Source organism: Peromyscus maniculatus, chromosome 1 (assembly GCF_049852395.1).
Source record: "Peromyscus maniculatus bairdii isolate BWxNUB_F1_BW_parent chromosome 1, HU_Pman_BW_mat_3.1, whole genome shotgun sequence".
In the NCBI taxonomy this organism is placed as follows: Eukaryota; Metazoa; Chordata; class Mammalia; order Rodentia; family Cricetidae; genus Peromyscus; species Peromyscus maniculatus.
In genome coordinates this window covers 151189358-151216156 of record NC_134852.1, presented here as the reverse complement: position 1 = coordinate 151216156, position 26799 = coordinate 151189358, and the positions used below count along the sequence as shown (strand labels likewise).

The 26799-nt window shown below is 45.2% G+C and overlaps 1 protein-coding gene across 7 annotated transcripts; it reads left to right on the top strand.

Annotated features, from left to right (window-relative positions):
• Window positions 1-21: 21 nt before the first annotated feature.
• On the top strand, window positions 22-26550 carry Sirt3 (sirtuin 3). Of its 7 annotated transcripts, none has more exons than XM_006977185.4 (7): window positions 22-159; window positions 10611-10802; window positions 10879-11111; window positions 12439-12539; window positions 21953-22114; window positions 24978-25187; window positions 26112-26550. In XM_006977185.4, exons 2-7 carry the CDS (start codon window positions 10756-10758, stop codon window positions 26130-26132), a joined length of 774 nt encoding a protein of 257 aa, XP_006977247.2. In that variant the 5' UTR covers window positions 22-159; window positions 10611-10755; the 3' UTR covers window positions 26133-26550. The 7 variants fall into 7 exon arrangements, with proteins under 7 accessions (XP_006977247.2, XP_042141671.2, XP_042141663.2 ...); XM_042285737.2 differs by having other exon boundaries at window positions 26-159; window positions 10619-10802; XM_042285729.2 differs by having other exon boundaries at window positions 99-239.
• The last annotated feature ends 249 nt before the right edge of the window (window positions 26551-26799 follow it).

Sequence of the window (26799 nt, the reverse complement as noted above, 5' to 3'; positions counted from 1 at the left end):
TTGGCTTCGGCCGCACTTCTCCCGCGTCTTTGGCCCTGCCCTCGAGGCATTAAAGAGTAGAGGTGCCTGGGGGACAGCTGTGGTCACTGAGTGGTCACGTAGCCTCAAGCCTTCAAACGTGGCTCCTTTCAAATAGGGATGGCGTCTGGCGAGGACTAGGTGTGATGAAATTCCTGACCGCAGTCAGCGCTCAGAGCGCGTTCGCTATCAACTGCACGGACCAGAAGGTCGAGCGCAGGGTAAAATGATGAGGCCTCCGAGTTTGGCTTCCCAACCAATACACCAGAGTCCCACAGAGCGGGAAGCTGCCTGCACCGGGCATAGGCCACCCACTTCGGCACGTCGAGTTAACCTGCCGGGGGCTGGCAGGGCCGGGCCCCGCGTGAAAGGCAGAGTGCTGGTGCCGGGGCCGGGGGGCGGGACTTGACGCGAGGGGGCGGGGATAAGAGTGTCGGGCGGGGCTTGGCGCACGGGGGCGGGGACTCGGCTGGCACTTGACCCTCTAGGCGCCGTCTCCCTGCAGAGAGCATCATGGCGCTGGGCGGTCGTCTGGCCTTGGCCGCGCTCAGAGTGTGGGGCCCCGGAGGTGAGCCACGGCAGGGAAGCCACGGGGTCCCCTAGATAGGCTGTCGGAGGTGTTTTAGGGGCGGGCAGCTAAAAGCATTTGCGGTAGTGAGAACCTGGCAGGTGCGCTCTTCCACCAGGCTCTACTGATCGGCCTCATCTGTACATCTTTTTAAAGATGTTTTTTTTTATGCAGCTATTTCCATTGGAGCACAGTCTTTGAACTGCCTTGTGGAAGTTCATTGTATGGATGTCTCATATTTATGTCACCGTTTCCTTATCGAAATACTTTCTAATCTCATATTATTACAAATAACGTCGTGTTGAATAACCTTGTTTGCACCCCATTTTGAGGATGAATTCCCAAGAGACTGGCTTGTGTAAAGTCATATGGTTTGTGTTGTTTTGAGACATACTGGCCTCCAGCTGGCTGTGTGAAGAAGGATGACCTTGAACTCCCGCTCCTGCTGCTTCCACCTCCAGCTGCTGAGATTACAGTCATGTGCCACCACATACGGCTGTTATTTATGTTTTAATTGTCCCCGTAAAGGTTGTGAGATTAAAATTTCACTAACAGTCATGCTGTCTGCAAAATAGTAACATGTTTTGTATAGTCCTGAGAATGATCTAGGATAGGAATATTTTCAGTTTCAAATGAGTGAGTTTATTAAGAGAGAGAAAAATCATCACATTGTATATTCAAAAAAATCCAACAGAAATCTACTGAGGAAATCCCTTTAAGGTAACCAGGTGGAGCTTCTAGTAAAGAGAGTCTTGGGCAGAACAGAGTGACCCCTTTGGTGAGATTTTTCAGTAAAGGAACAAATAGCAATAGAGAGAGATAATATCACATTGGACACTTCCTGCATCCAACAAAAACTGACAGGGAAAGTTGAGATAGTCAGCTGGAGTTCCCAGATGGGCTTTTTCTCAGTGTCTGAGCATGTCTTCTGGCCATGCTTCCAGCTTCTCCTCCCCACCACAGATGCTTTTACATGCTGGGATAAACATAGTAACCTTTGTTGGAAATGGTTCACCTTCTAGCTGTTCTCCTGGGCACAGTGTTTTTACTCTTGGGTTGTTTTGCTGTTCTTTTTCCTTCTATTGTACAGTTAGGGGAGCCAGCCCATCCAGACCTTGGACTTTGAGACAAACTTGGGTTTGAAATGGGAGGTGTCAACCCTGCCTCCAAAGCCAGCTTCTCAGTGAGTTCAAACAACACATAACAGTTTGCCAATATGATGTAAGAGTTTGGATTTTTTTTTTTTTTTTTTTTTTTTTTTTGTGCTGGGGATCAAACTCAGGCCTTGCACTTCTCTGGTAGGCCAGCACTATACCTCCAAACCACATACCCACTCTGGAGTCCTTCCATTTTTAGGGCCCACAGTTGTTAGCAAATTAATTCAAGTGCCCAATAACAGATGAATATCTGGGTAAACGATGGTCTATCCACTTGCTGTGTGGAAGACTTTAATAAAGAGGTGTGCATTTAGGCTACTGCCACAGAACTTTCTCTGCAGCAGACTTTTGGGTGCTAAGGATAGAATAGGGATCAGGAAAGACATTCAGATTCATGGAGGCATTTCTAGTATCAGGTCATCTGTCATTAAAACCCAACACAGGAACCCCGGGGATGTCTATGAGGAGGAGTGCCTTTACAGAACATTTCCTCTCTTGATTTTAGATTTTGGGACTCGTAGGTGACTTCATCCTTTTGTCTCTTTGCGGTGTCTCGGGCATCACTCAATGCTAGCGTCTGGGTCTCTTCATCCCAGGAGCTTTCCATACCATGTAGATGTACTTTAAGTTATACCTTAAGTATGTTGTAGCTATTTGGCAAAAATTTGTTCACATGTATGTCAGTGACTTGCAAACATTTTTTGTACTAGGTGACTAAGAAATGTTCTTCATGTGCCCCGATATGGATATCTGTCAGTTTGGCAGGTTCTCAGCAATGGTCACAACTTTTCTCTTGACCTTTCTATATTCTCATATGGTTGGTATTTAAGAGGAGTTCAGGAAATATCAGGGCAAGAACTGTAAGTGAACTGTTCTCGGTGCCATGTGAGATGGGGGTATTTGATGGGAGGGGGGTGGTTTTGGAGCCAGAACTTTCTTTTTCTCATTCTTCATTGTTTTCATCAGGAGCCCCCTTGGAGAGTTTCACTGACTTAGCTCAGAAGAGGGACCTTGGTAAAGGGCTTTTATACCCTACTCTGATACAGCAGGACCTTCAGAAGCATTGGCCCATCTCTGCAGTGTGGGAGGAGATGAGGCCTTTCTCCTGGTTTTTGTTTGTTTGTTTGTTTTCTTGTGTATTTCCTGTACTCTCTGGTGAGAGGTTTATAAACATAGGTTCCTCCTAATCAGACTAAGAATTAGAGATGAGGATGTAATTCTGGAATAAAGCTCTTACCTCTCCATGCCCAGCACAACAAAACACCCCAGTCATCTTTGGCCTCTTTGCTTTGAGCTTTGTCGGCTGAGGCTCAGGGTGATGGAGGATTCCTCCTGGCTTGCTGGATAACTGAACACGGACTGTGTGGATAGGGCAGCTGTGTACTGCAGCTGCGTAGAGTGGGGAGCCCACAGGCACCCTAACAGGAGAGGGAGCCAGCACTGTTGCCTTCAAGAGGAGGGCCAAAGATTGTCCTTGGAATTAAGCAAGCATTTAACCTTGTGGGATTGTGGTACTCTGAAATGGAGATCATGCTTCTTAGGCAGAATATGCTGGATGGGAAAAGGGTTACTTAGAACCACTAGGATTTAGGACATAAAAACAAAGAAGCCTTTTGTTTGGCTAAAACGAGGTATTAAAGCTATCACTAGAATGGCAATGATGTGAGGAGAGCTTCTGGGAAAGCAGGTGAAGAAAGTGACTAGAGCAAACTGTTGAGATCGTCCTGCTAGAAGACAGCTTCTGCACTGTCCTGTCTGAAGATGTACTGCTAGCATCTTTATTTCTTGTATTATGAGTAAAAGACATACTCTTAGTTGCCTGTTTGTGTCTGTATTAACTTTAAACTGGTCATTTATTTGGGGAAGGTCAATTTGATCTGTTTAATGTGTTCCAACCAATGTGAAGAGGTCTCTATACTGGTCATTAGGGCCATCTGATGGGAGAATTGACCCAATGTCCCAGCTCTCAGGGTGTGAGGAAAAGTTTCTGTGGCCTGAGGCTTGGTCCTGAATTCAGGGCAGATTGCCGTGGTGATGGAGACATTGCAGCTTGGTTAGATACCAAGGAAGCCCTGAGTCAAGGCTGTAGACTCAGGAACCTTCCAGGGCTATGTGAAGCTGCAGTGCCCAGTGTTTCCCGGGCTGCAGAATTTAGTGGGGGCATTTTCAGACCAGGTTGCAGGTTCTGTGTTGTTTATATTGCTTTTCTTGTGTGTGCATGTGTCTCTCTGTGTGTGTGTATTCATGTGAGTGAATACATGTGTGTGTTTGTGGAGGCCATAGATTGATGTAGGAAGTCTTTGTCAATCACTTTCTGCCTTTTTAAAAAATCATTTAAAAAAGTTTATGTATTTTATGTGTATGGGTGTTTGCCTTGCATGTATGTCTATGCACCATAAGCATGCAGTGCCTGTTATGGCCAGAAGTGGGGAAGGGATCCCCTGGGACTGGAGTTACAGATGGTTGTGAATCACCTCGTAGGTACTAGAAGTTTAACCTAGGTCCTCTGGAAGAGCAGTGTATACTCTTAACTGCTGAGCCATCTCTTCAGCCTCTCTACCTTTCTTTAATTTTTAATTTTATTATTTTTAGTTATATGTGGTCTGCACATGGGTATGTTCACATGGATGCAAGTGCCGGAAAAGGACAGAAGCATCAGATCCTTTAGAGCTGGAGTTATAGATAATTGTGAGCTGCCATGTGGATGCTGGCAATTGAAACTGGGTCCTCAGGAAGAGCAGCCAGTGCTCCTAACTTTTGAGCCATCTCTCCAGCCCCCTACTTTGTTTTTTGAGACATGGTCTCCTACCAATTTGGCTAGGTTGATTGGCCAGTGAGCTCCAGGGATCTTCTTGTCTCCACTTTTCCAAAGCACACTTGGTTTTTACGTGGATGCCAGGGCTCCAGCTTTTCTTCCAGTTAAATTTCTAGGCATTGCATCATTTATATACTCTTGATGCCAATGGGAAGAGGCCAGAAATTGATAATGTGCCTGCACCTTCCAAAGCCTCCCCCTCTGTCTCTTCCCTCATAAATTATCCTGCTGTTTCTTTATATGTAAACAAAAAAGCTGGAATTGTTAAAACCCGGGCTACATACTGCTCAAGTCATGCCCATTTGTAGCTGTGTCTGTCCACCCTCATAACTGATTCTGTGTACAGGCCCCACACCACCAGATTCCAATCTATCCCAGAGTACCAAAGATACATCCTATACAATGGATATGTATTAATTAAGTGGGCCCCTCAAACCAATTCTCCCACATCCTCAAAGTCACACATTTCTTCACAATGCAATACATTCTCATCCTCCTCTGCTGCTTGGGAATAAGACTCAACCTGAATATAAGTCACATACTATTGATTCATCGACCACGTGGCATAGGACCTCCATCTTCCCCTAAAACCTGTAAGAAGGTACCCCCACTATTCTTCATGGGCAAGAATTCTCTCACAGTTCTTCCATCATCTTGTCTTTTCATGGTGTTAATAACGCTAGGATTTAATCTCCTACACAATGTCCCCTCTGAACCTCAAACCCAAGACTTTTCAGTGACTGTATTTTTGGTCTTTATTCCTTACTTAGAACTTACGTACATTTTAATATTTGATTGGGATTTTGGTGCTTTGTCTGATTCAATTTATAATAGCTCTTAATACATTAATACACTAATGCTTTCCCTTATGTAAGATATGTTTCAATTTTTTTTTTTTTATATTTTTGAGACAGGGTCTCACTGTGTAGGACTGGCTGTCCTGGAATTCCTTATATCAGCTAGGCTGACCCTGAACTCAGAGATCCACCTCTCTGCCTCATTAATTTCTCGTTTTTTGGTTGTAGAACATAGCGATAGAATAACTTTTCTTTTTTTTTTTTTCTTTTTTTTTTTTTTTGGTTTTTCGAGACAGGGTTTCTCTTGTGTAGCTTTGCGCCTTTCCTGGAACTCACTTGGTAGCCCAGGCTGGCCTCGAACTCACAGAGATCCGCCTGGCTCTGCCTCCCGAGTGCTGGGATTAAAGGCGTGCGCCACCACCGCCCGGCCAGAATAACTTTTCTTACAATTTTGATTCTTACAACTTTTTTTTTTGTTTTTTGCTTTTTGCTTTTTCTGAGACAGGGTCTCTTTACATAGCCCTGGCTGTCCTGGAACTCACTATGTAGACCAGGCTAGCCTTGAACCCTCAGAGATCTTCCTGCCTTTACCTAATGAGTGCTGAGATTAAAGGCACTGGTTAGCACACCTGACTAATTCTTTTTTTTGTTTGTTTTGTTTTGTAAGACAGGGTATTTCTGTGTAGCCTTAGCTGTCCTGGAACTTGCTTTGTAGACCAGGCTGGCCTCCAACTCACAGAGATCTGCCTGGCTCTGCCTCCTGAGTGCTGGGATTATTAAACTTGTATTTTTCCTGAATGAAAAACCTCCTGAGGCATCATTGAAGACTATCATTTGTACATTGCCTTCTGTATACTCTCCCTTTGAAAAATGAGTTCTTACTCTTCTTACTATTTTCTGGCATTTGAAGGTGACCCTAGAACCCTTTTAGAGCTGTGTGGGAAGAGTCTTGATTTGCTGGATGCCATGGTCTTGCTTGATTGTATAGGTTTGATTGCTGAGTCGTGGAAGCTGCCCTGTGTTGTTTGAATCTTAGATGGTCCTTTTTGGTTTTTTGAGACAGAGTTTCTCTGTGTAGCTTTGGAGCCTGTTCTGGAACTTGCTCTGTAGAACAGGCTGGCCTCAAACTCAGAGATCCTCCTGGCTCTGCCTCCTGAGTGCTGAGATTAAAGGTGTACACCACCACTGCCTGGCTTAGATGATCTTTTAATAAAAAACCCAGAGCACTCGGGAGGCAGAGCCAGGTGGATCTCTGTGAGTTCGAGGCCAGCCTGGTCTACAGAGCAAGATCCAGGATAGGCACCAAAACTACACAGAGAAACTCTGTCTCGAAAAAAAAACAAAACCAAAACAAAACAAAAAAACAAACAAACAAAAAAAACCAACCAAAAAAACTAAAAAACAAAACAAAACCCAGAGCCAGATAATCAGGGTGAAAGCTGAAAGATCAGAGAAGCAGAACAGCCAGCCACTAGTTCTTACATCTACAAAATCCTCAGCCTAGAGAGAGAGAGTTCCTATTGCCTCACACCTTATATACCTTTCTCTGCCCTGCCATATTACTTCCTGGGATTAGAGGCATGTGTGCTTCCCAAGCAAAGGTGTAAGATCTCAAGTGCTGGGATCAAAGGTGTGTGCTACCACTGCCTGACCTCTATGTCTAATCTAGTGGCTGGCTCTGTCCTCTGATCCTCAGACAAGTTTGTTAGGGTACATAATATATCATCACAGCCCTGATGTGCTATCTGCAGCAGTACCCCTAGCTCTCATGGTGTGGATGTTTCTTTCTGGAGTCATCTCTAGATCCTCATTTTTATCCTGGTTACATAATGGTGTAAAGTCTGAGCTTTTTAATGTTCTTTAAGCTTCATGGTATCTATCACATCCTTGTGGGAATATCTTTGATACTACAGCACACAGCACAGAGTGACTTCCTTGCTGTTAACAGGCATCCTTAGCATCAGCATCTGTCTTTCTATAGTCTTCAAAGGAGGCTTTCCCCCAATCTGCCCAATGAAGTTGTCCATCTGCCTTGTCAGTAATTGAATTAGGCAGTGATGATCTGAAATTCTTCAGAAGATCCCAGAAGTCCTGATATGTATTAGGAAACCCATAATCAAAAATTCCATTCCAGGTTTTCTTCCTCTAGGCTTTATCTTTTTATTTTTTTGAGGGGTGAACTTTATTGTTATTTTCTTATATATTTGGCAATTCTTTGCAATCCCAAGGTCATAGAGAGATTTCTCTGTGATTTTTCTTGGAACACTTTTTGTTCTACACTAATGATGCATTATCTTTTGAGATGAGATTTTGCCATATTGCTAAGGATGGCTTTGAACTCCTAGTCTTTTTTTTTTTTTTTTTTTTCCCAAGACAGGGTTTCTCCGTGTAGTTTTGGTGCCTGTTCTGGATCTCACTCTGTAGACCAGGCTGGTCTTGAACTCACAGAGATCCACCTGGCTCTGCCTCCCAAGTGCTGGGATTAAAGGCATGAGCCACTGCCGCCTGGCTGATGGCTGAACTCCTAGTCTTTTTTTTTTTTTTTTTTTTTTGGTTTTTTGAGATAGGGTTTATCTGTGTAGCTTTGCGCCTTTCCTGGAACTCACTTGGTAGACCAGACTGGCCTCGAACTCACAGAGATCCGCCTGCCTCTGCCTCTCAAGTGCTGGGATTAAAGGAGTGTGCCACCACTGCCCCGCGTTTTGTTTTGTTTTGGTTTTGGTTTTTCGAGACAGGGTTTCTCTGTGTAGCTTTGGTGCCTGTCCTGGAACTCACTCTGTAGCCCATGCTGTCCTCAAACTCACAAAGATCCGCCTGCCTCTGCCTCCCAAGTGCTGGGATTAAAGGTGTGTGCCACCGCCATCCCTGAACTCCTAGTCTTAAATGGCTCACCTGCCTCAGCCTCCTAAGTAGCCATGATTACAGGATATGCCATTGTGCTTAGCTTATTTCAAATCAGTTTTTGTATATGGTGAAGGAGGGTGTCAAATGTGATTTTTTTTCTCATATTGATATCTAATTATTCCAGCATTTAAATATAAAACAGCAGCAACACAACAGACTTTTCCCCATTGAAAAGCACTGGATACTTTGACTGTTGCAAATCAAATCACTTTGTGGGGTCTATTTCTGGATTCTGGATTCTGTTTTGTGGTATGAGTCCAACAACTCTACCCACTTTTTCCACAGTTGTCCTTTGCACACAGGCTTTATCCTAAAAGAGGCGTCTTAGTCACTGTTCTATTTCTGTGAAGAGACAACATGACCATGGCAACTCTTATAAAGGAAAGCATTTAACTGGGACTGGCTTACAGTTTCAGAGAGTTAGTCCATTATCATCATGGTAGGGAGCATGGTGGTATGTAGGTAGACACGGTGCTGGAGAAGTAGCTGAGAGTTTCATCCTGACCCGAAAACAGAGAGAGACTGGGCCTGGCATGGGCTTTTGAAACTTCAAAGCCCACCCCCAGTGACACACTTCCTGCAACAAGGCCACACCTCCTAATCTTTCTCAAGTAGTGCCACTCCTTCAAATATATGAGCCTATGGAGGCCATCCTTATTCAAACCACCACAGAGGTTATAACAATCTTTTCCTTTGATATGGAATTTTTTGCTTTCTGAGACAGTCTTTCTATTTAGTCCTGGTTGTCCTGGAACTTACTGTGTAGACTAGGCTGGCCTAGAAATAACAGGGATCTGCCTGCCTCTGCCTCCTGAGCACTGGGATTAAAGGGGTGCACTGCCATACTGGCTCTGATACAGCATTTTCTTCCTTTTGGAGGTTACTGGATAAGACAGGAAAGGGTGATAATGAAGAAGAGGCACCAGGCGATGGTGCTGCATGCCTTTAATCCCAGCCCTCGGAAGGCAGAGGCAGGAGGATCTCTGTGAGTTTGAGGCCAGCCTGGTCTATAGAGTGAGATCCAGGAAAGCCAGGAGAACCTTTTTTTGAAAAACACAAACAAACGAGACAAAGTCAGGAAGGAAGGAAGGAAGGAGACAGTGGTAGAGAGAAGACTGTGGTGGAGGAGAGGGACCAGGTTGTAATAAGCAAGAGACAGACAAATAAACAAATAAATAGAATAAACATTTTAAAAGGGTAGGAGTTCTGGGAGAAAAATTGTGAAAATGCTGGGAAACAAAGATTGTGATGAACGCTCTGTTACAGATGCCCTGCAACAGCAAGAGGCTACCCAGTCCAGTGCTCAGATAGGCCAGCGGACCATCAGTCAGTCAGCAAGAGGCTACCCAGTCCAGTGCTCAGATAGGCCAGTGGACCATCAGTCAGTCAGCAAGAGGCTACCCAGTCCAGTGCTCAGATAGGCCAGTGGACCATCAGTCAGTCAAAAGTAGGTCTAGACTCAGGACACTCTCCCATGTCTACCCGAGGAGGTGACACAGATAGTTGGGCACAGAAGGCCCAATATGGCACTTGGCGCTGATCCTGATGAGACTGGATCATGGGGGGAGGGGGTCTCACATTGAGTGCATATACTGTTGACACAAAGCACAGCTCTTGCTTCAAAGGGAATAAGGCATAGTTTATTCTGAGCCCAGTATGAGTGGCCATGCCCTGGAAATCCAGACTCAGGTTACTCCAAGTAAAATTTCTCTCATGGAAGGAATTATACAAACTTTCAATCATAGAACATTAGACAGTCAGAAATTAGTTTATTTACTGAATATACTGATGGGGACATCAGGTAGGTGGGTTACAGTAAATCTCTACTATAGGTTTCAGATACTATCTAATGACATCTTTAGCTCCTGGGATAGTGGAAGCTTGTGTTCTTTGAAGTCAATACATTCCAAAGGTCTTACTTCATAATCAAAAACATGTTAGGTATCCTACCCAAGGGTCTAAAAGATAGCCCAAGGTAAGTTTAGCTCTTGATCTGCCACATTGCAACTCTAAGGTTCTAACTTGTCAGCCAGCCTGCAGAACCGTCCAAGCTGTGGCCTTTTCAGAGCATCCCAGCTCACACCTCTGATGATGGGGCTGCTGTGGTGCTTCCCTGATGCGTGCAGTGTCTGTAAACCGGAAGGGTTCTTTGCCCCCAAAGAATCTCAATTTCTGATACAAGACGACCTTCTGCTTTAGTTGGTAGTTATGCACGGTGGGAAGGTGATTATTTGGATGACACTAGAGAAGTGCACTCGGCCTTGGATGGTGGGAAGAGTACGGCTGTGCTCACTCTTGCTAGCGTAAGACTGATGGCCCTGGCTGCCTGTCTTCTGTGCTCTTGCTGTCAGTGTTACAGGTGGGAGAAGGCCCATCTCCCTCTCTGTGGGAGCCTCAATTGGCTTTGGACGCGGGGGCAACGGTGAGAAGGTGAAGCTGTCTCTGCAGGATGTAGCTGAGCTACTTCGGACCAGAGCCTGCCAGAGGGTCGTGGTCATGGTGGGGGCCGGCATCAGCACACCCAGTGGCATCCCGGACTTCAGGTACGCCGCCTTAGGTCCCTCTGATGTCATCCCCCACTCTCCTGCAGGGCTCAGCCTTCCCCTTCTGTCTCTACAGATCCCCAGGGAGTGGCCTCTACAACAACCTCCAGCAGTATAACATCCCATACCCGGAGGCCATCTTCGAACTTGACTTTTTCTTTCATAACCCCAAGCCCTTTTTCACGTTGGCCAAGGAGCTGTACCCTGGGCACTACAGGCCTAATGTCACTCACTACTTCCTCCGACTGCTCCACGACAAGGAGCTGCTTCTGCGGCTCTACACACAGAACATCGATGGGCTTGAGAGAGGTGAGTGCGCCTTTTGCTCCTTGCATGTCTGTGCCTGCTCCTAAGGAGGACTGTCTGTGCCTGCTCCTAAGGAGGACTGTCTGTGCCTGCTCCTAAGGAGGACTGTCTGTGCCTGCTCCTAAGGAGGACTGTCTGTGCCTGCTCCTAAGGAGGACTGTCTGTGCCTGCTCCTAAGGAGGACTGTCTGTGCCTGCTCCTAAGGAGGACTGTCTGTGCCTGCTCCTAAGGAGGACTGTCTGTGCCTGCTCCTAAGGAGGACCGTCTGTGGCCCAGTGTTTATCTGCCGTCCCTGGGACTGGGGCCAGGCAGCTGGTCACGCCTTTACCGCGTCCGTGTTTGAGGCCCCAGCAGAAACCTCTCTATAGCCTGTCTCCCACACACCTTCTGGGTTTGAGTTTTGGATGGAACTAAAGTTCATATTATTTTGAGTCTGGTGTGGATCTCCTTCTCTCTCTTTACCCCTCTTCCTTTCCCCTCTACCCTTTTCTTCCCCTTTCCTTCCCTCTCTGCCTCCCTCCCTGCTAACGACCCCATGTCCTTTCCCTCAGTGTCGCTTACTGACACGTGGCCAGGCCTCGTTCTCTGTTCTCCCCACCTCCTCTCTCACCCTCAGGTTGCTTTCAGGCAGATCCTCACATCGTAGCGTTGACATAGAAACAGTGTCTAGATAGCTCTGGAAGATACAGCCTTGTTAAAGCTTAGCTCTGGTGCCCTTATGCTGAGGAACCACCAACATTTTAGTCACACAGTGACAGCAGCAATGAGGGAGAACTTGCTGGTGCTTTCCCAAGATGCACTCTGCATCCATGACAGTACCCGGTGAACAGCAGCCACTCTGCTGTCTGCAGGGATGCTGTGGTCTGAAGAACAGCAGCACCTTACTCCAGGGACAGGCTTCTTCTGAGGAGGAATCTGCAGCTCAGAAGCACAGAGAGAGCAGTGGCTACCCCACCAAGGCTGCCTTTTCCCCCAAACAGAAGGGCAGGTTTGGGGGGAAGGTAGGAATTTCCTGGCTTTGGGGTTCAGCACTGCAGTTAGCAAATAGCAGCAATGAACTTGATGAGAATCTTTGGCTGAGGAGAAGGTTCTGCTATTGCCCAGGCTGGCCCTCACTTCTTCACTACCTCAGTTACTCATTTACTAACTCTCAGTTCTTTAGCCTCAGCTGGGATTCCGGGCGGGAGCCACCACACCCGACAGAGAAGCTGCTTTGATTACCAGCCATGCAGTGTTTGGAAACCTAGTTTTGTCAAGCCCAGAGCTTGTGCTTGTGCACGTGCTTAGCCATCTCAGGGGCTGCAACACTGAGCTTTGGTTTGAATTGCAGCGTCTGGTATCCCTGCCTCAAAGCTGGTTGAAGCTCATGGGTCCTTTGCATCAGCTACATGTACGGTCTGTCGAAGGTCCTTCCCGGGGGAGGACATGTGGGTGAGTTACCTCATGAAATGGTCTCTGCCTTCTGCAGTCTTTGGGGGTGGAGATCTATAATAGTGGTATTTTATGCTTGTTCATTTGTTTGTTTTTGAAATGGGATATTCACAGTGGTCTGAAACTCACCAGGTTACCTAGGCTGGCCGGCCAGGGAACCCTAGGGACCCACCTGTGTGTGCTTCCCCAGTGCTGCGATTATGTCACCAGCCTGGCTTTTGTTTGTTTGTTTGAGACAGGGACTCACTATTTAGGCCAGGCTGGCCTGGAACTCATGGAGATCCGCCTGCTTCTTTTGGGATTAAGTGCTCCACCATGCCTGGCTCCTTTATTTTTAATAATAAAAAAAATACATGCTCGTAGAAGAACCCAGGCTGGCTGAGGCTGCAGCTCAATGGTGGAATGCTTGCCTGGCACACACAAGGCCCTGGGTCCCATCGCCAGCACTTCCTCTAGTCCCAAACTGCAAGTCAGAAACATACAGGGCGTGAATCTCCCAAGTCAGGTGTGGTGGCGCACACCTTCAATCCCAGCGCTTGGGGAGAAACAGGCAGATCTCCGAGAGGTCGAGCCCAGTCTGGTCTACACAGTGAGTTCCAGGACAGCCAGAGCTACACAGTGAGACTCAAACTCCCTCCCCCAACAAAAAAGGGAAAAAAATGAATCTCCTTTTAACTTACCTTTTGCTTACCTTTCATGATTTGATGAATAATGTGAGATATTATTTGTACATATAAGCATGCATGCACATATATAAACACCTACAAATATTAAAATTACTTCATTGACTCCTCTTAGGTTTTCTTTTCTAAGTTCTCTACACTCCAGTGCAGTTTAATGGGCGTCTAGTGTTGACGTCGGAGCCCTGTTTACTCCTTTTGATACTTAGCTTTGTTTTTGGGGACAGGGTTTTTCTGTGTAGCTTTGGAGCCTGTCCTCTTTCATTACTTATGTAAGGCACTTTCAATGTGTCTAATTTTTGCTATTAAAAAGAATACAGGAGGGTATAGGGAGAGGGATGAGTAGATAATGTGCTAGCCATATAAACGCTGGGCAGGCGTGTCAGCCCACCAGTAATCCCGAGTCCTGGAACAAGCTGAGAGCTAGACTAGCTCTGCTAAGCCCAAGGACCTGCGTTCAGATCCCCAACACCCTTGTAAAAGTTGTGGCCCCTGGGCTGAGTGGGTGGAGACATGTGTATCCGTGGAGCTCATTAGCCAGTCAGCCTAGCCTAACGGGTGAGCTGCAGCTGATAAGACTGTCTCATAACATAAGGTGGAGCCAGGTGTGGTGGTGCATGCCTTTAATCCCAGCACTTGAGGCAGAGGGAGAGGCAGGCAGATCTCTGTGAATTGAAGGCCAGTTCGGTCTACATTACTGAGCTCCAGGACAGCCAGGATTAGATAGAGACCCTGTCTCAAAACACACATGCACACATATATATGGTGGAGAGTGACTGAAGAAGGTGCTCAGCATCTCCCTCTGCCTTCCACATGCATGTGTACATGTGTGAGTCCATAGCCACAATACGTTCCTGTAAGGTCCAAAGAATCATTTACAGTAGCTGTGCTTTCTGTTTCACCAGGCCTGACAACTTGTTTGAACTGTTTTTATCATTTCTTTCCTTCATCTCTCCTTTCCTTTCTCCATTCTTCCATTCCTTTGTAGGACATCAGTTTGGAAGTTGTTACAGTTGAAAGCAAATGTCCAAACAGGGTCCACAAACACCCAGTCTGCAGTCAGTGCTGCTGTGTTAGGAGGTTGTAGAGCCTTTGGGATATGAGGCCTGGCTGACAGACATAGGTCCCTTGGGTGGGCCTTTGAAGGCTATACCAGCTTCAGGTTCTGGCCTTTGCTTTTGGCTTCCTGGTTGGCTACAATATGAAAAGCAGCAGCCATAGATTCCTATCTTCACAAATGAAGCCTGTCTTAGTTAGGGTTTTTATTGCTGTGAAGAGACACCATGACCACAGCAACTCTTATAAAGGAGAGCATTTAACTGGGGCTGGCTTATGGTTCAGAGGTTCAGCTCATTATTGTCATGGTTGGAAGCATGGTGGTACTTAGGCAGACATGGTGCTGGAGAGGTAGCTGACAGTTCTACATCTGAATCACCAGGCAGCAGGAAAAGACTGAGACACACTAGGCCTGGCTTGAGCTTCTGAAACCTCAAAGCCTACCCCCAGTGACATGCTTCCTCCAACAATGTCACACCTACTTCAACAAGGCCACACCTCCCAATAGTGCCACTCCCTATGAGCCCATGGGGCCATTTTCAAACTACCACAGAGCTAATCCTGGTACCACGATGAACTGCAATCCTGTTCAGACCGTGCGTTTTATCCCTTAAGTTGTTCTGCCAGGCATTGGTCATAGTACTGAGAAGAGTGCTGTGACCTAAGCTATAGAATCTCTTCTATAGTGTTCTTAGTAGTGACGAACAAGTACATACTTTCTTTGGTTCACATTTCAAATATTTACTAGCTGAGTTGTGGTATATACTTGTAATTCTAGCATTCAAGGGCTAGAAGCTGGAGGATTATGAGCTCAGGGGTATCCTAGACTACATAGTGAAGCTCTCTCTCTCAAAAAAAAAAAAAACTCAAACTCATAAAAATCTTCTTTAAGATGTTTCATTGTGGTAAACATATAACACAAAAGTCATTATTCAAATAATTTTAATAATATTTATTTCATATATATGTGTGTGTGTGGTTATTGAGAGTATGAATGTGGGTGTGCAGATCTCTCTCTGAGACTCTGCTTACAATTCTTTTCATTATATTCCTAGGTGTGAAATTGTATCCTGTGGTAAACCTACCTCTTAATCTTTTGGGGGTTTCATTGAGCTTTTTCACAGAGGCTGTACCACTTACGTCCTATCCATTGTCTCCTGCACTGCTGTTCCTCTGCTAACATTGTCCACCTTGCACAGAGCTTTGTGGCTTTAATGCTGTCGGGTATTTTTCCTTTGGTTGGTTATGTTTTTGGCATTTATTATAGCTTTTTTTGTGTGTTTTCTTCTAAGGGTTTAAATGTTTTAGCTCTTATATTTATGAATTTGATCCATTTTGATTAATATATATTATATATTTTGTGTAAACCATATATATATATGGTTCCAACTTGTCAGATGAGATAAAGTCAATCCAGTCTGTAACAAAGAATTACATTTATATGGAGCTTATTAGTATTGTGGTCTCAAAGACAATTTAGGAGGTCGAGAATGTCCCACAGTGGTGACTGTTTTCATAGCTTGCTCTCAGGGGGTTTACTTGGGATTGTGACTGGTGTGTAGAAGTTGAACTGTCTCAAGATGAAGCCATGGTCTGGCATAGTTCATGAGGTCTGCGTGTGCTGGGGAGTGCAAGCGACCTCAGCCTATAGTTCATCCCCACACGTGCCTGACGCCTGGCTTTACAAAGTCATATGTTCTACTTCAAGGCTCACAGCCAGTGCTGTTCAACTGTGACTTTCTTCATTGACAAAAGTCATTCTTTCCAATGTGGCCATCCACTTTTTTCAGCACTTAAAATTTTATATTATTATTTATTTTATACATATGGATGTTTTATCGACATGTATGTCTGTGCATGGTGCCCAAGGAGGCTAGAAGAGGGTGTTACAGACAGGTTGTGAGCCACCACGTGGGTGCTGGGAATCGAACGAAGGTCCTTTGGGAGAGTAGCCAGTGCTTTTAACTTCTCTATCTCTCTAGCTTCCCTCACAGACTCTCCCCTCAACCCTTTTGTGACAGGGTCTCAATATGTTGCCCTGGCTTGCTTGGAAGTTTCTATATAGACCAGGATGGCCTTGAACTTACAGAGATCCACTTTCCTCTGCCTCCTAAATTCTGAGATTAAAGGTGTGTACCACCATGCCCAGCTATCATAGTGGATGAAACTGTATTCCCTCACCCCCACAATAGGCTTGATGCCATTTAAAAAGAAAAGTATTGATTATGTATGTAAGGATTTATTTGGGGGCTGTCTTTTCTGTTCTATTGATCTGCATGTCTTTTTTTTTTTTTTTTTTTTTTTTTTTTTAATGCCAATATCACATTGCTTTTTGGTTACTGTAGCTTGTAGCAAGTTTTGAAGTCAGGAAATATGAATTGAAATTTTTTTTTTATTTCGTGTGTCTGTGTGTGTGTGTGTGTGTGTTTGCATGCATGCATGTATGTGTACCATGTGTGTGCCCTGTGCCCACAGAAGTCAGAAGAGGACATTGGATCCCCTGGAACTGAGTTCCAAACGGTTGTGAGTCACCCCTGTAAGAGCAGCAAGTGCTCTTAAGCACTGGGCCATTTCTCCAGCCCCTAAAATGTGAAGTTTAACAAGTTTTAGGATGGCCGTGTCAGCTTTCCGTCACTGCAAGAAATACCTGAGATGATAAACCCAGAAAAGGGTTACCTTGGATCCCAGTTTCAGAGATTCTGGTCCATGTCTACTGGTCCACGTCTTGGGCCTGTGGCAAGGTGGCAAATCATGGTGTGAGAGTGTCTGGTACAAAATTGCTCATCCCATGGTTAGGAAGGAAAGAAAAAAGGAAGAGGAAGGAGCCCACTATCCCTTTGAGGGCATGTTCCCATTGAAGGCACTCTAGCCAGCTTGAGCATGTTAGACACGGCTCTGGCAGGCCTTGCCCTTCCCCATTCCCTCTGCCTTGCTAAAAACTGCTAAGATTACATTCCTAAAGCGAGCCACCAAGGTCTATTCCTTTGTTTGGCCACTTCCTCCCCTGAGGTTGACTACCAAGGTCCAGCTATCAAAGTATTGAAGTCTAACAATCAAAAGCCCCCTTTTGGTTGTCCGAATTAATATGCCCAATTAAAACAAACCAACTCATCCTAACACAGGGTTTTTCATTTTACCTTTATAAATTGTCGCTTTTTTGTGTGCCACATTTGTCTCCTCTCTATCCAGAGGCAGTCCTTTGTCCCTCTGGGTCCAATATCCTTCCCCCTCCCCTTGCCCCCTTCCTCTTCTCCCTCCTCCTCTATCTTTTGTCTTTGTCTCTTATCCCCTGCCCTTTGTCCTTCTGGGAAAATAAATCTCCTTTGTGCTGAGAACTTGGTCTTGGGGTGTCTTGTGCTGAATACTGGTCCCTTGACATATGACCTGAGACTCTAGCTAGACCTACCTTCTACAGGTCTACCCCCTCCCAATAGCCCCACAATCCTCTACACATAGCCTTTGGAGATAAGTTTTTTTTTTTTTTTTTTTTTTTTTTTTTAGAGCTTTAGCAAAATTAAGTAGAAAGTACAGATAGTTACCAGATACCTGTACTCATACACATACAGCTTCCATGACTGTCAACATTACACCAAAGTCAGTTACCTGCAGCCGATGAACCCACATTGATGACACTCTTCCCAGAGGCCACAGTAACCTTAGTATGGTCTATTCTATGGGTTTGGATAAATCATTATGGCATCATACACAGTACTCCTGTCAGTCTCCTTAAGTTCCTCTGTGTTCTGCTTATCCTTCATCCACCCCAACCCCTAGCAATTTTGGTCTTACTTTCTTACTGTTCTGTAAGTACTCTGGAGTGTCATAAAATTGGGATCATGCAGTGTGCAGCCTTTCATACTGGCTTCTTTCACTTAGCAGTGTGTATTTGTTTCTTCCTTGTATTTTCCTGGCCTGGCAGCTGACTTATTTGTTCTGAGTAATGTGCAATTTGTCTAGATGTACCATGGTTTATCCACTCTGCTAGTGATATGAATGCTTAATTTCAAGGATATGAATTGCTTTTTGCAGGTTTTGTGTGGACATAAGTTTTTCAGGTTCTTTGAGTAAATATCAAACAATTTTTGGATCATAGTAACAGTGTGTTTAGTTTGATAAGAAGCACAGAACTAGGACTATATATAGCTTAGCAGTATGTGTAGTGGCTCTAGCTTAGAGAGCTTGACTAGCTCATGTGAGGCCCTGGGTTCAGTTTCTACCATCTCTCTCTCTCTCTCTCTCTCTCTCTCTCTCTCTCTCTCTCTCTCTCTCTCTCTCTCTCTCTCACACACACACACACACACACACACACACACACACACACACACACACCCCAGCTGGCTTAAGTGGCTATGATATTGTGCATTACAATCAGCAGCCAGAACTCCTACTGTTCCATGTCCTCCTCAGTATCTTTTGTTACCCATGTTCAGGATCTGGGTTAGACATCTGTTCAGGTGTGCAGTGATAGCTCATTGCTTTAATTTGCGTTCCCTTGGTGGTCTTTAATGGTGAACATCTTCTCAAGTCATTTGTCAGCTTTTATTCTTTGGGGAGGTGTCCATGTATTTTGCTATTTTCTATTGTTGTGTGTGTTTTGTTTTTGTTTCTTCGAGACAGGTTCTTTCTGTGTAGCTCTGGCTGTCCTGGAACTTGCTCTGTAAACCAGGCTGGCCTTGACCTCAGAGTCCGCCTGCTTCTGCCTCCTGAGTGCTGGGATTAAAGGTAGGTGCCACCACCATCCAGCTGTATTTTGCTCTTTTCAAAAATTGATCCTTGGGCTGGAGAGATGGCTCAGAGGATAAGAGCACTGACTGCTCTTCCAGAGGTCCTGAGTTCAATTCCCAGCAACCACATGGTGGCTCACAACCATCTATAATGAAATCTGGTGCCCTCTTCTGGCCTGCAGTCATACATGCTGTATACATAATAAATAAATAAAAAAAAAAAATTGATCCTTTTCCTTCTTTTTTTTTTTTTTTTAATTTTATGTGCATGGTGTTTTGCCTGCATGTGTGTCTGTGTGAGGGTGTTATATCCCTTAGAACTGGAGTTAGAGACAGTTGTGAGCTGCCATGTGGGTGGTGGGAATTGAACCTTGGTCCTCTGAAAGAGCAGCCAATGCTCTTAACCACTGAGCCATCTCTTCAGCTCCCAAAATTGATTTTTACTGTTGAGTTGTAGTCAAATTTTTTTTTGCGGCTACCAGCTTACAAATAATGCCATGGAGACTTATTAATTCTTAAAGCTTGGCCTTAGCTTAGGCTTGTTTTGAACTAGCTCTTATAACTTAGATCAACTCATTTCTATTCTGTGTTCTGTCATGTGCCACCCATCCTGCTTCCTCTGTCTCCTCACATCTCTCTCACGTGCCTAGATTCTTCCTCCTCCTCCTTTCTCTGCCCAGAAGTCCCGCCTATACCTCCTGCCTAGCTATTGGCTCTTCAGCTTTTTATTACACTAATCACAGCAGTACACTTTCACACAGTGTACAAATATCCCACAACACTGAGCTTTAAGAGTTCATTGTAGAGCTAGTAGGATGGTTCAGCAGGTATATTATTACTTTTATTTTGCTGTGATAAAATACTGTGACCAAGGCAAATTACAAAAGAGGAGTTTGTTTTTGCTTGTGGTCTCAGAGGGATAAGAGTCCATCGTGGTGGGGATACATGGCAGCAAGCAGCAGTCATGGCTTCAGGAATAGGAAGCTGAAAGCTCACGTCTTCAAAGACAAGCATGAAGTAGAGAGAGCAAAGTCCAAGTAGGATGAGGAGCTAGCTCTCAAAGCCTATCCCCACTGCCTTACTTCCTCCAGCCAGCCTGCACCCCCTAAACTTCCCCAAAGAGCACACCAGCTAGGGACCAGTTGTTCAAATGCCCTATGGGGGTCATTGCTTATTCAAAGTACCACAGAAGGTGGTGGTATTTGCTGCCAAGCCTGACAATCTGAGTTCAAACCTTGGGACTCACATGCTGAGGGAGAAAACCATTTCCTACAGGTTGTCCTGAGTTTCACATGACAACTGGCACCCAGCCCCATATGCACAGATAATAAAAAATGTAATAAAAGAGTTCATTATAGTTTGTTAGTATTTTCCCCAGCCCATGGCTTTTCTCCTCATTCTTTCTACAGTGTCTTTCTCAGACTAGAAACTCTTAATTTTGATAGTATATCATCCTTATTTCTTTCATGGGTTTGCCTTGGTGTTGAATCTAAAAATTCATTGCCATACTAGAGATCATGTAGGTTTTCTCCTATGTTGTCTTCTAGTTTTTCTCTTTATATGTAGGTCTCTGATCGACTTTGATTTTTATGAAGCATGTAAGTCTGTCTAGGTCCATCCTGTTGCATGTGAATGTGAGCTCCAGCACATGTGTTGAAAATGATGTTGCTTGTGTCAGTTCTGAGCTCTCTTCTCTTTCCCTGACCTCTTTATTCTCTCACCACTTCAGCGGTCTAGGTAACTTTGGCTTTAGAGTGGTAATATCTGGGAGGTCTCTGGCTTCACTTTCCTTCTTCCATGCTGTACTGGCTGTTGCGAATCCATTTGCTAACCATGTTTTCTGCATAGTTTTTAGACGTTTTCCTCAAGAACTTGCAGTTTCACTGTGTTGTGTTTCCATGTGGATCCCCTTTTATTTATGCTGTGTGAAAAGCATAGGACTGTCTTTAGCATTGCAGGGTAGTCCCCAGCCAATCTCTCTTCAGATGTTCCTCACTTCTGCCCTCTTCCTCCCGCTCTGTACGGTACTCTGAGGAGATGGGTGTCCCTGCTTCTCTGGGACAGTTGTGGTGACGCCGCAGTGTCTGCCACTGTCACTGCTCGTGTTGCATTCTGGGTGATTTCTTCTGATCTGCTTCAAACTCAACACCCTGTTCTGTTACAGAGAATAAAGTCCTTTCGTTGATTTTACTTTTGCTTTTTACTTCTAGAAGTTCTATTTGGTAATTTTTAAAAAATCCATGACATTTAAAATTTTTATATTTTTAATAGGTATTTCAAGCTGGTAATTTTTCCCTATTAATTTAAACACCATAGTTTTATTATCTGTAGCTGATAATTTCTGGCCTATTTTGGCAGTTGTTTCTACTTATTCTTGCTGAATTTATTCCACTAAAATCTACTCAGTTAGTTATAAAGATTTATTTTACAAGGATGCTTCTGTGTGCCTTATCAGAAAGTGACATTGCCTCCTTTTCTGTTTGTGGCGAGACATGGTAGGTGTGGTTATTAGTAATTGCCATCTACTTTACCTTATCCTGCACAGAGGCTATGTTTGGCAGCTGTGGTCACTCCTGACAATGCCAGCAGTGAGCTGAAGCTGACCTGAATGCCTCCTAGGGTGGAAGTAGCACCCTGGTCACTTCAGCTCAAACTGGGAACCAGCTTATGCTGCCTTTCTCACTGTATGCAGGACGCCCACAGAACACTGTCTGGGGGCTGGGAACCTACAGGAGAACTGTGGGTAAAATTGGGTGACATCTAGGTCATGATTTAAAATATTTCACCCCTCTCCAATGTTGAGAGTTGTAAGAAACAGTTGACAAAAATTGCTAAAGCCACCTGGGGTCTATTACATAGTTCAGCTTTTGGACATGACAGTTTTTTCGAGAAGCTGTTGCCTTTTCCCCTTTTTAAAGTCACCTTCCTTGGTTCTTCCTCTCTGATTCCCTAGGCGGATGTGATGGCAGACAGGCTGCCCTGCTGCCCTGTCTGTACTGGCATTGTGAAACCTGACATCGTGTTCTTTGGGGAGCCGCTGCCTGCAAGGTTCTTATTACACGTGGCTGATTTCGCCTTGGCGGACCTGCTACTCATTCTCGGGACCTCCCTGGAGGTTTGTTCCAAGGCATGTGGGGATGGGTGGGAGGGTGGAGGCCATGGAGGGGTAGGGCCTGGTTGATGATACCAACTTTTCAGGTAAGTAGAGTCAATGGTGGTGACATCTCAGGGTTTGGAGCAATGGCTGTTGTAGGAGGACATAAGGGTATAGAAGGTTAGCTATGGCGCAGGACTGAAGGGACTGATCCAGATACAGAGCTGCACTTCGGGATGAAGAGCAGATGGCAGTCCTGAAGTGACCTTTGGTGGGAGAAGGTTGGCTGCAGCATCATCAGCTTAGCTGGTAGGGTGCAGTCAGAGGACCAGTGGGGTTGGGGTCTGCATGTGAGTATGAGGTTCTGGGAGATGATCACTGGAGGTGTACAAGGAGTTGGTCTGCACCTGAGTCTGGATGCCAGGACATTTCCAAAAGGTGTAAAGAGGTTAGACCATGGGCTGGGACCCAACTGTATGTAGCCATAATCCCATAGTTGTTAGTGGATGGTGTGCACACCAACCTGGAACAGCCTTGCTAGTATCGTGTTAGTGGTGTGCCCTGTGAATGTGAGGCCCCAGCCAGGAGAGGCCTGAATCCCTTACCAGTGTGAGCTGACAAATCTGCAGTGTCCAGCATTCTGTGTCTGTGGAAAATAGTAATGTGCTAGATTATATACCATCATTACAAGATACAGTGCTAGATACACTGTATCTTGTAATGATGGTATATAAAACCATATGATCATTTCTAAAATCTGAAATATCCTGAGGTCTGAAACATTTCCATTCATAAGGGTTGTAAGACAAGGAATTGTGGAGCTATAAGAAAAATTATGTAGGCAGTTCTTATTGATGGACAGTAGAGACAAACAGTGATTTTCATATTAAGTCTGCCTGTGGTGGCTATCCTTGGGTGTGCCTACACACACGCAGATACTTCTGCAGGACAAATGATGATATTTAGTGCATGAGGGCCTATTTTCTCCTATCTTCACCAATACCAAATGACCTGTTTTACTTTGCTGCCAGTGTGAATAGTTAGAAATAGGTTTGATGGGGCTGCTGATGGGGCTCAGTGGGTTGCCAGCTTAGCCTGTACGGAACCTGGGTTAGTTCCCCACCACCAATAGGGTGAGATCTTCTGTTTCTGCTCATGTTTATTGACCATTTGTTTCCTTTGCATAGTTCTTATCACTCACCGATTTTCCTTTGCGTTTTCCATTAGCAGCATAGTTAATGTTGTATGAAGTGTCGCACTGTGAACGTTTCCCACAGTAGTTTTAGGTAGACACCAAGGCGGCAGTGCTGACAGCCACTCTCTTTCCTTCGTCTCACTTATCAGTTCAAAACATCTTTCCTGGCCCTCACCTCTAAACCCTAATGTCTTTTTAGAACCATTTTTTTTTTATATTTGTTTATGTGTGTGCCAGAGGACAATTTGTGGGCGTCAGTTCTCCCCTCTACCAAGTGGGTCCTGGGGATCAAACTCAGGTTGTCAGGTTTGGTGGCAAGCTTCTAATCCATTGAGCTATCAACGCCTTCCCTTACATTTTCTTCAAGAACTGTTTGTTATTGAGGCCTTTTGGCCTGTTTGCTTATTTTAAAAAATTTATTTTTATGTGTATGAGCATTCACCTGTATGTATGTATGTATATACACCCCATGGTATCCGTGGACAGGGTACCCTGGAACTGGAGTTACAGAGGTCTGAAACATTTCCATTCATTAGGGTTGTACAAGGAATTGTGGACCTATAAGAGAAATTCACAGTTGTGAACTGCCGTGCCCTCAGGTCCTCTGCAAGAGCAGCAAATGCTCTTAGCTGCTGAGCTGTCTTTCTAGTCCCTTATTTTGCTTTTTTGAGGCGAGGGTCTTATGTAGCCCCAGTTGACCTTAAATGTACTGTGTAGTTTAAGATGACTTTGAACACCTGACCCTCCTGTCTCCACTTCTGACTGCTGGGATTACAGGTTTGCCACTACCATACCTGCTCAACAACTGTTTTGTTTACATTTAAATCCATAATACATTTGAAACTTCTTTAGTAAAAGGTGAGAACTGGGCCAGGCGGTGGTGGCGCATGCCTTTAATCCCAGCACTTGGGAGGCGGAGGCAGGCGGATCTCTGTGAGTTTGAGGCCAGCCTGGACTACAGAGGGAGTTTCAGGAAAGGCGCAAAACTACACAGAGAAACCCTGTCTTGAAAAACAAAACAAAACAAAACAAAACAAACAAACAAAAAAAAGGTTAGAACTGATCTTTTTCCTCTTAGGTAAGAGCCAGGCTTGATCTCACCCCTTAATGATACATTTCCTATACTGTTATTCTGGGTGCAGAAATATGACGGTAGCATTGCCCTTTAGGAGACCGAGGGATCCCAGGAGGGGGACAGTAGCACGATGGTAAAGGGTGCTTGCTCTTCTATGTCAGGCAAGTTTTCTCTGCATAGTTGTATCGCTCACCCATTTCTGTGTTTTATATTAGCAGCATAATTAATGCGTATAACGTGTCACACTATCAATGTTCCCACAGTAGTTTTATGTAGATATCAATGTGGATAGGAGAGGCTCAGAGCAAGGCCCAGGTCATAGAGTGGACAGAGCAGGTGGAAGGAAGATGCTCAAAGGCAGAACACACAAACCGGGAGGAAGGACAGAGTGGGGAGAAGTCAGGATTTGTGTTAGCACACTGAGCAGAAGAGAGGCAGGCTGTAGATGGGAAAGAGGTCACCCAGACCTGAGGACAGAAGCCTTAAGAAACAAAGTGGCAAGCTCTCGTGTCAGTGTCTTCTGCCTTGTCTCCTGCCCCAAGGTACCAGTGGCTGTGGTGCTCAATATCCTGATGGTGTGGACATGCTGCCTTTCGCTTTGGGTTGTCTTTCAGGTGGAGCCTTTTGCTAGCTTGTCTGAAGCAGTACAGAAGTCAGTGCCCCGACTGCTCATCAATCGAGACTTGGTGGGGTCCTTTGCTTGGAGTTCTCGTAGCAAGGATGTGGCCCAGCTAGGTGATGTAGTTCAGGGTGTGGAAAGACTGGTGGACCTCCTGGGCTGGACACAAGAGCTGCAGGATCTCATCCAGAAGGAAACTGGAAAGGTACAAACACTCATCTTTGGGCCCAGTCCAAGAGTACACATCCTCTTCTGGGCACTGACCTCAATGCATTGCTGGCATTTAGGAGGGTGGTGCTACTACAGACTTGCTTTTTGCTTCCTACTCCACAACTCACTGCTGGGACATGTTTCTGTGACCTATGTGGGAGGGAGGGGGGCTGAGAAGCTGACATTCTCCGCACCCTGCACGGGACAGAGCTAACCAGGGATGATTTATTAATCAACGCCATTATTCATTACAGCCAGTGGTAATAGGAAGCCAGGGAACACTATGCTTTTGAGACTCTACAGTACCTGTGACTCACAGAACATAATTTCCTAGGAGAATGATATTATATGTGTTTATTTTCTATAGTGGAGCACTAGCATTCATCTCCAAATTCTATGATTATAGACAGGTACAGAACTGCCCAGAGGACTTCACCAGAATATATCACAATTGATGTTCTGTTGTTGCCAAGATAGAATCTCAGGAAAATTCCAGCCCCTCATCTGTCTTGTGGCTCTGGGCCATGGCCAGCAGTCTCCTCACCTTCACTGGCAAAAGCTCCCAGCCTCTAGTGTTTAGTCTGAGCTCTTAATGAAATGGACCAAAAAGAAGCAAGGTATATTAAGGACGAGCCTTGGCATTTAATGCTTCCACAGATGAGATGTAACCACCAGTATTATTTTTATCTTTTTGTTCCAAAATTTGGCTCTTAGGCTGAATGTGTACTGGTGCATTTCTTGGAAAACAGTCTTTATTTAGCCACTTATGTTGTGCTAGGTCTTATGGGATCCCTTTTCTTGTTCACTTTAAACAGAAAAGCTTGTTCCATAAACTATTTTGCTTGACTTCAATGAGTGATCTGGTCTAGGATGTTAGCCTGTCTGGGTGTGAAGTTAACTGACCTCCTGTCTGTTCCAGCTGGATGGACAGGACAGATAAGACACTGGCTTCGACACCTGTGGGAAAGTCACACAGGAGATCCTCTTTCCAGGGAGACCTCATGCCTGAAAACAGCTCGGACAGGTTTACAAATCTGGACCAAACCACGTGGGACCTGGTTAGTGGTCTTCTGAGGCTGCCTTTGTAAAGACTGGCCAGGGATGTGTACCCTTGGGGCCATGCCATCAGAATGCAAAGGAGTCCATGTGTGCTCTGTCCCATCACTGCGGAGGCTTGTAGTGCAGAATGCTTCTTTCTGGCAGTGGTCCTTACGGTTATCTGGAGGGCAGCACAGCACGTCCATCATCACCAGACCCAGGCGATGCACTAGGGTAATCTACCATGTCGGTCTCTACAGAGGCATCTTTGACTAAAAAACAACTTCATTTCTCCCATGAAATAAATTTTAGTATAAAAACTTGGTATCCTCTCATTTGTCTCTTTAGGACAGTAAGGGTTAACATATTTCAGGTTATGTGGGTGTCCTCCTCTTGGATGACCAGACTGAGCCCATCTGTCCCTTGACTCACCCTGGTATTAACTCAGCTCCTTTTCCGCAGTCCCTTAGGAATACCCATGTCTTTCAGAATGCCATCTGCCCAGCCCTTCCTAAGCCACTTCCCACTGGTCCACCCAGGCACGGCCAGTTATGATGTTAAAACCAGTG

What these genes read in the sequence shown, in the direction of transcription:
- Sirt3 (XM_006977184.4), top strand. Translation starts at nt 532, where the DNA reads ATGGCGCTGGGCGGTCGTCTGGCCTTGGCCGCGCTCAGAGTGTGGGGC. An exon ending in CAGAGTGTGGGGCCCCGGAG is followed by an intron (nt 587 to 10,618) that starts GTGAGCCACGGC and finishes TCAGTGTTACAG; the next exon opens with GTGGGAGAAGGCCCATCTCC. An exon ending in TCCCGGGGGAGGACATGTGG is followed by an intron (nt 12,540 to 21,952) that starts GTGAGTTACCTC and finishes CTGATTCCCTAG; the next exon opens with GCGGATGTGATGGCAGACAG.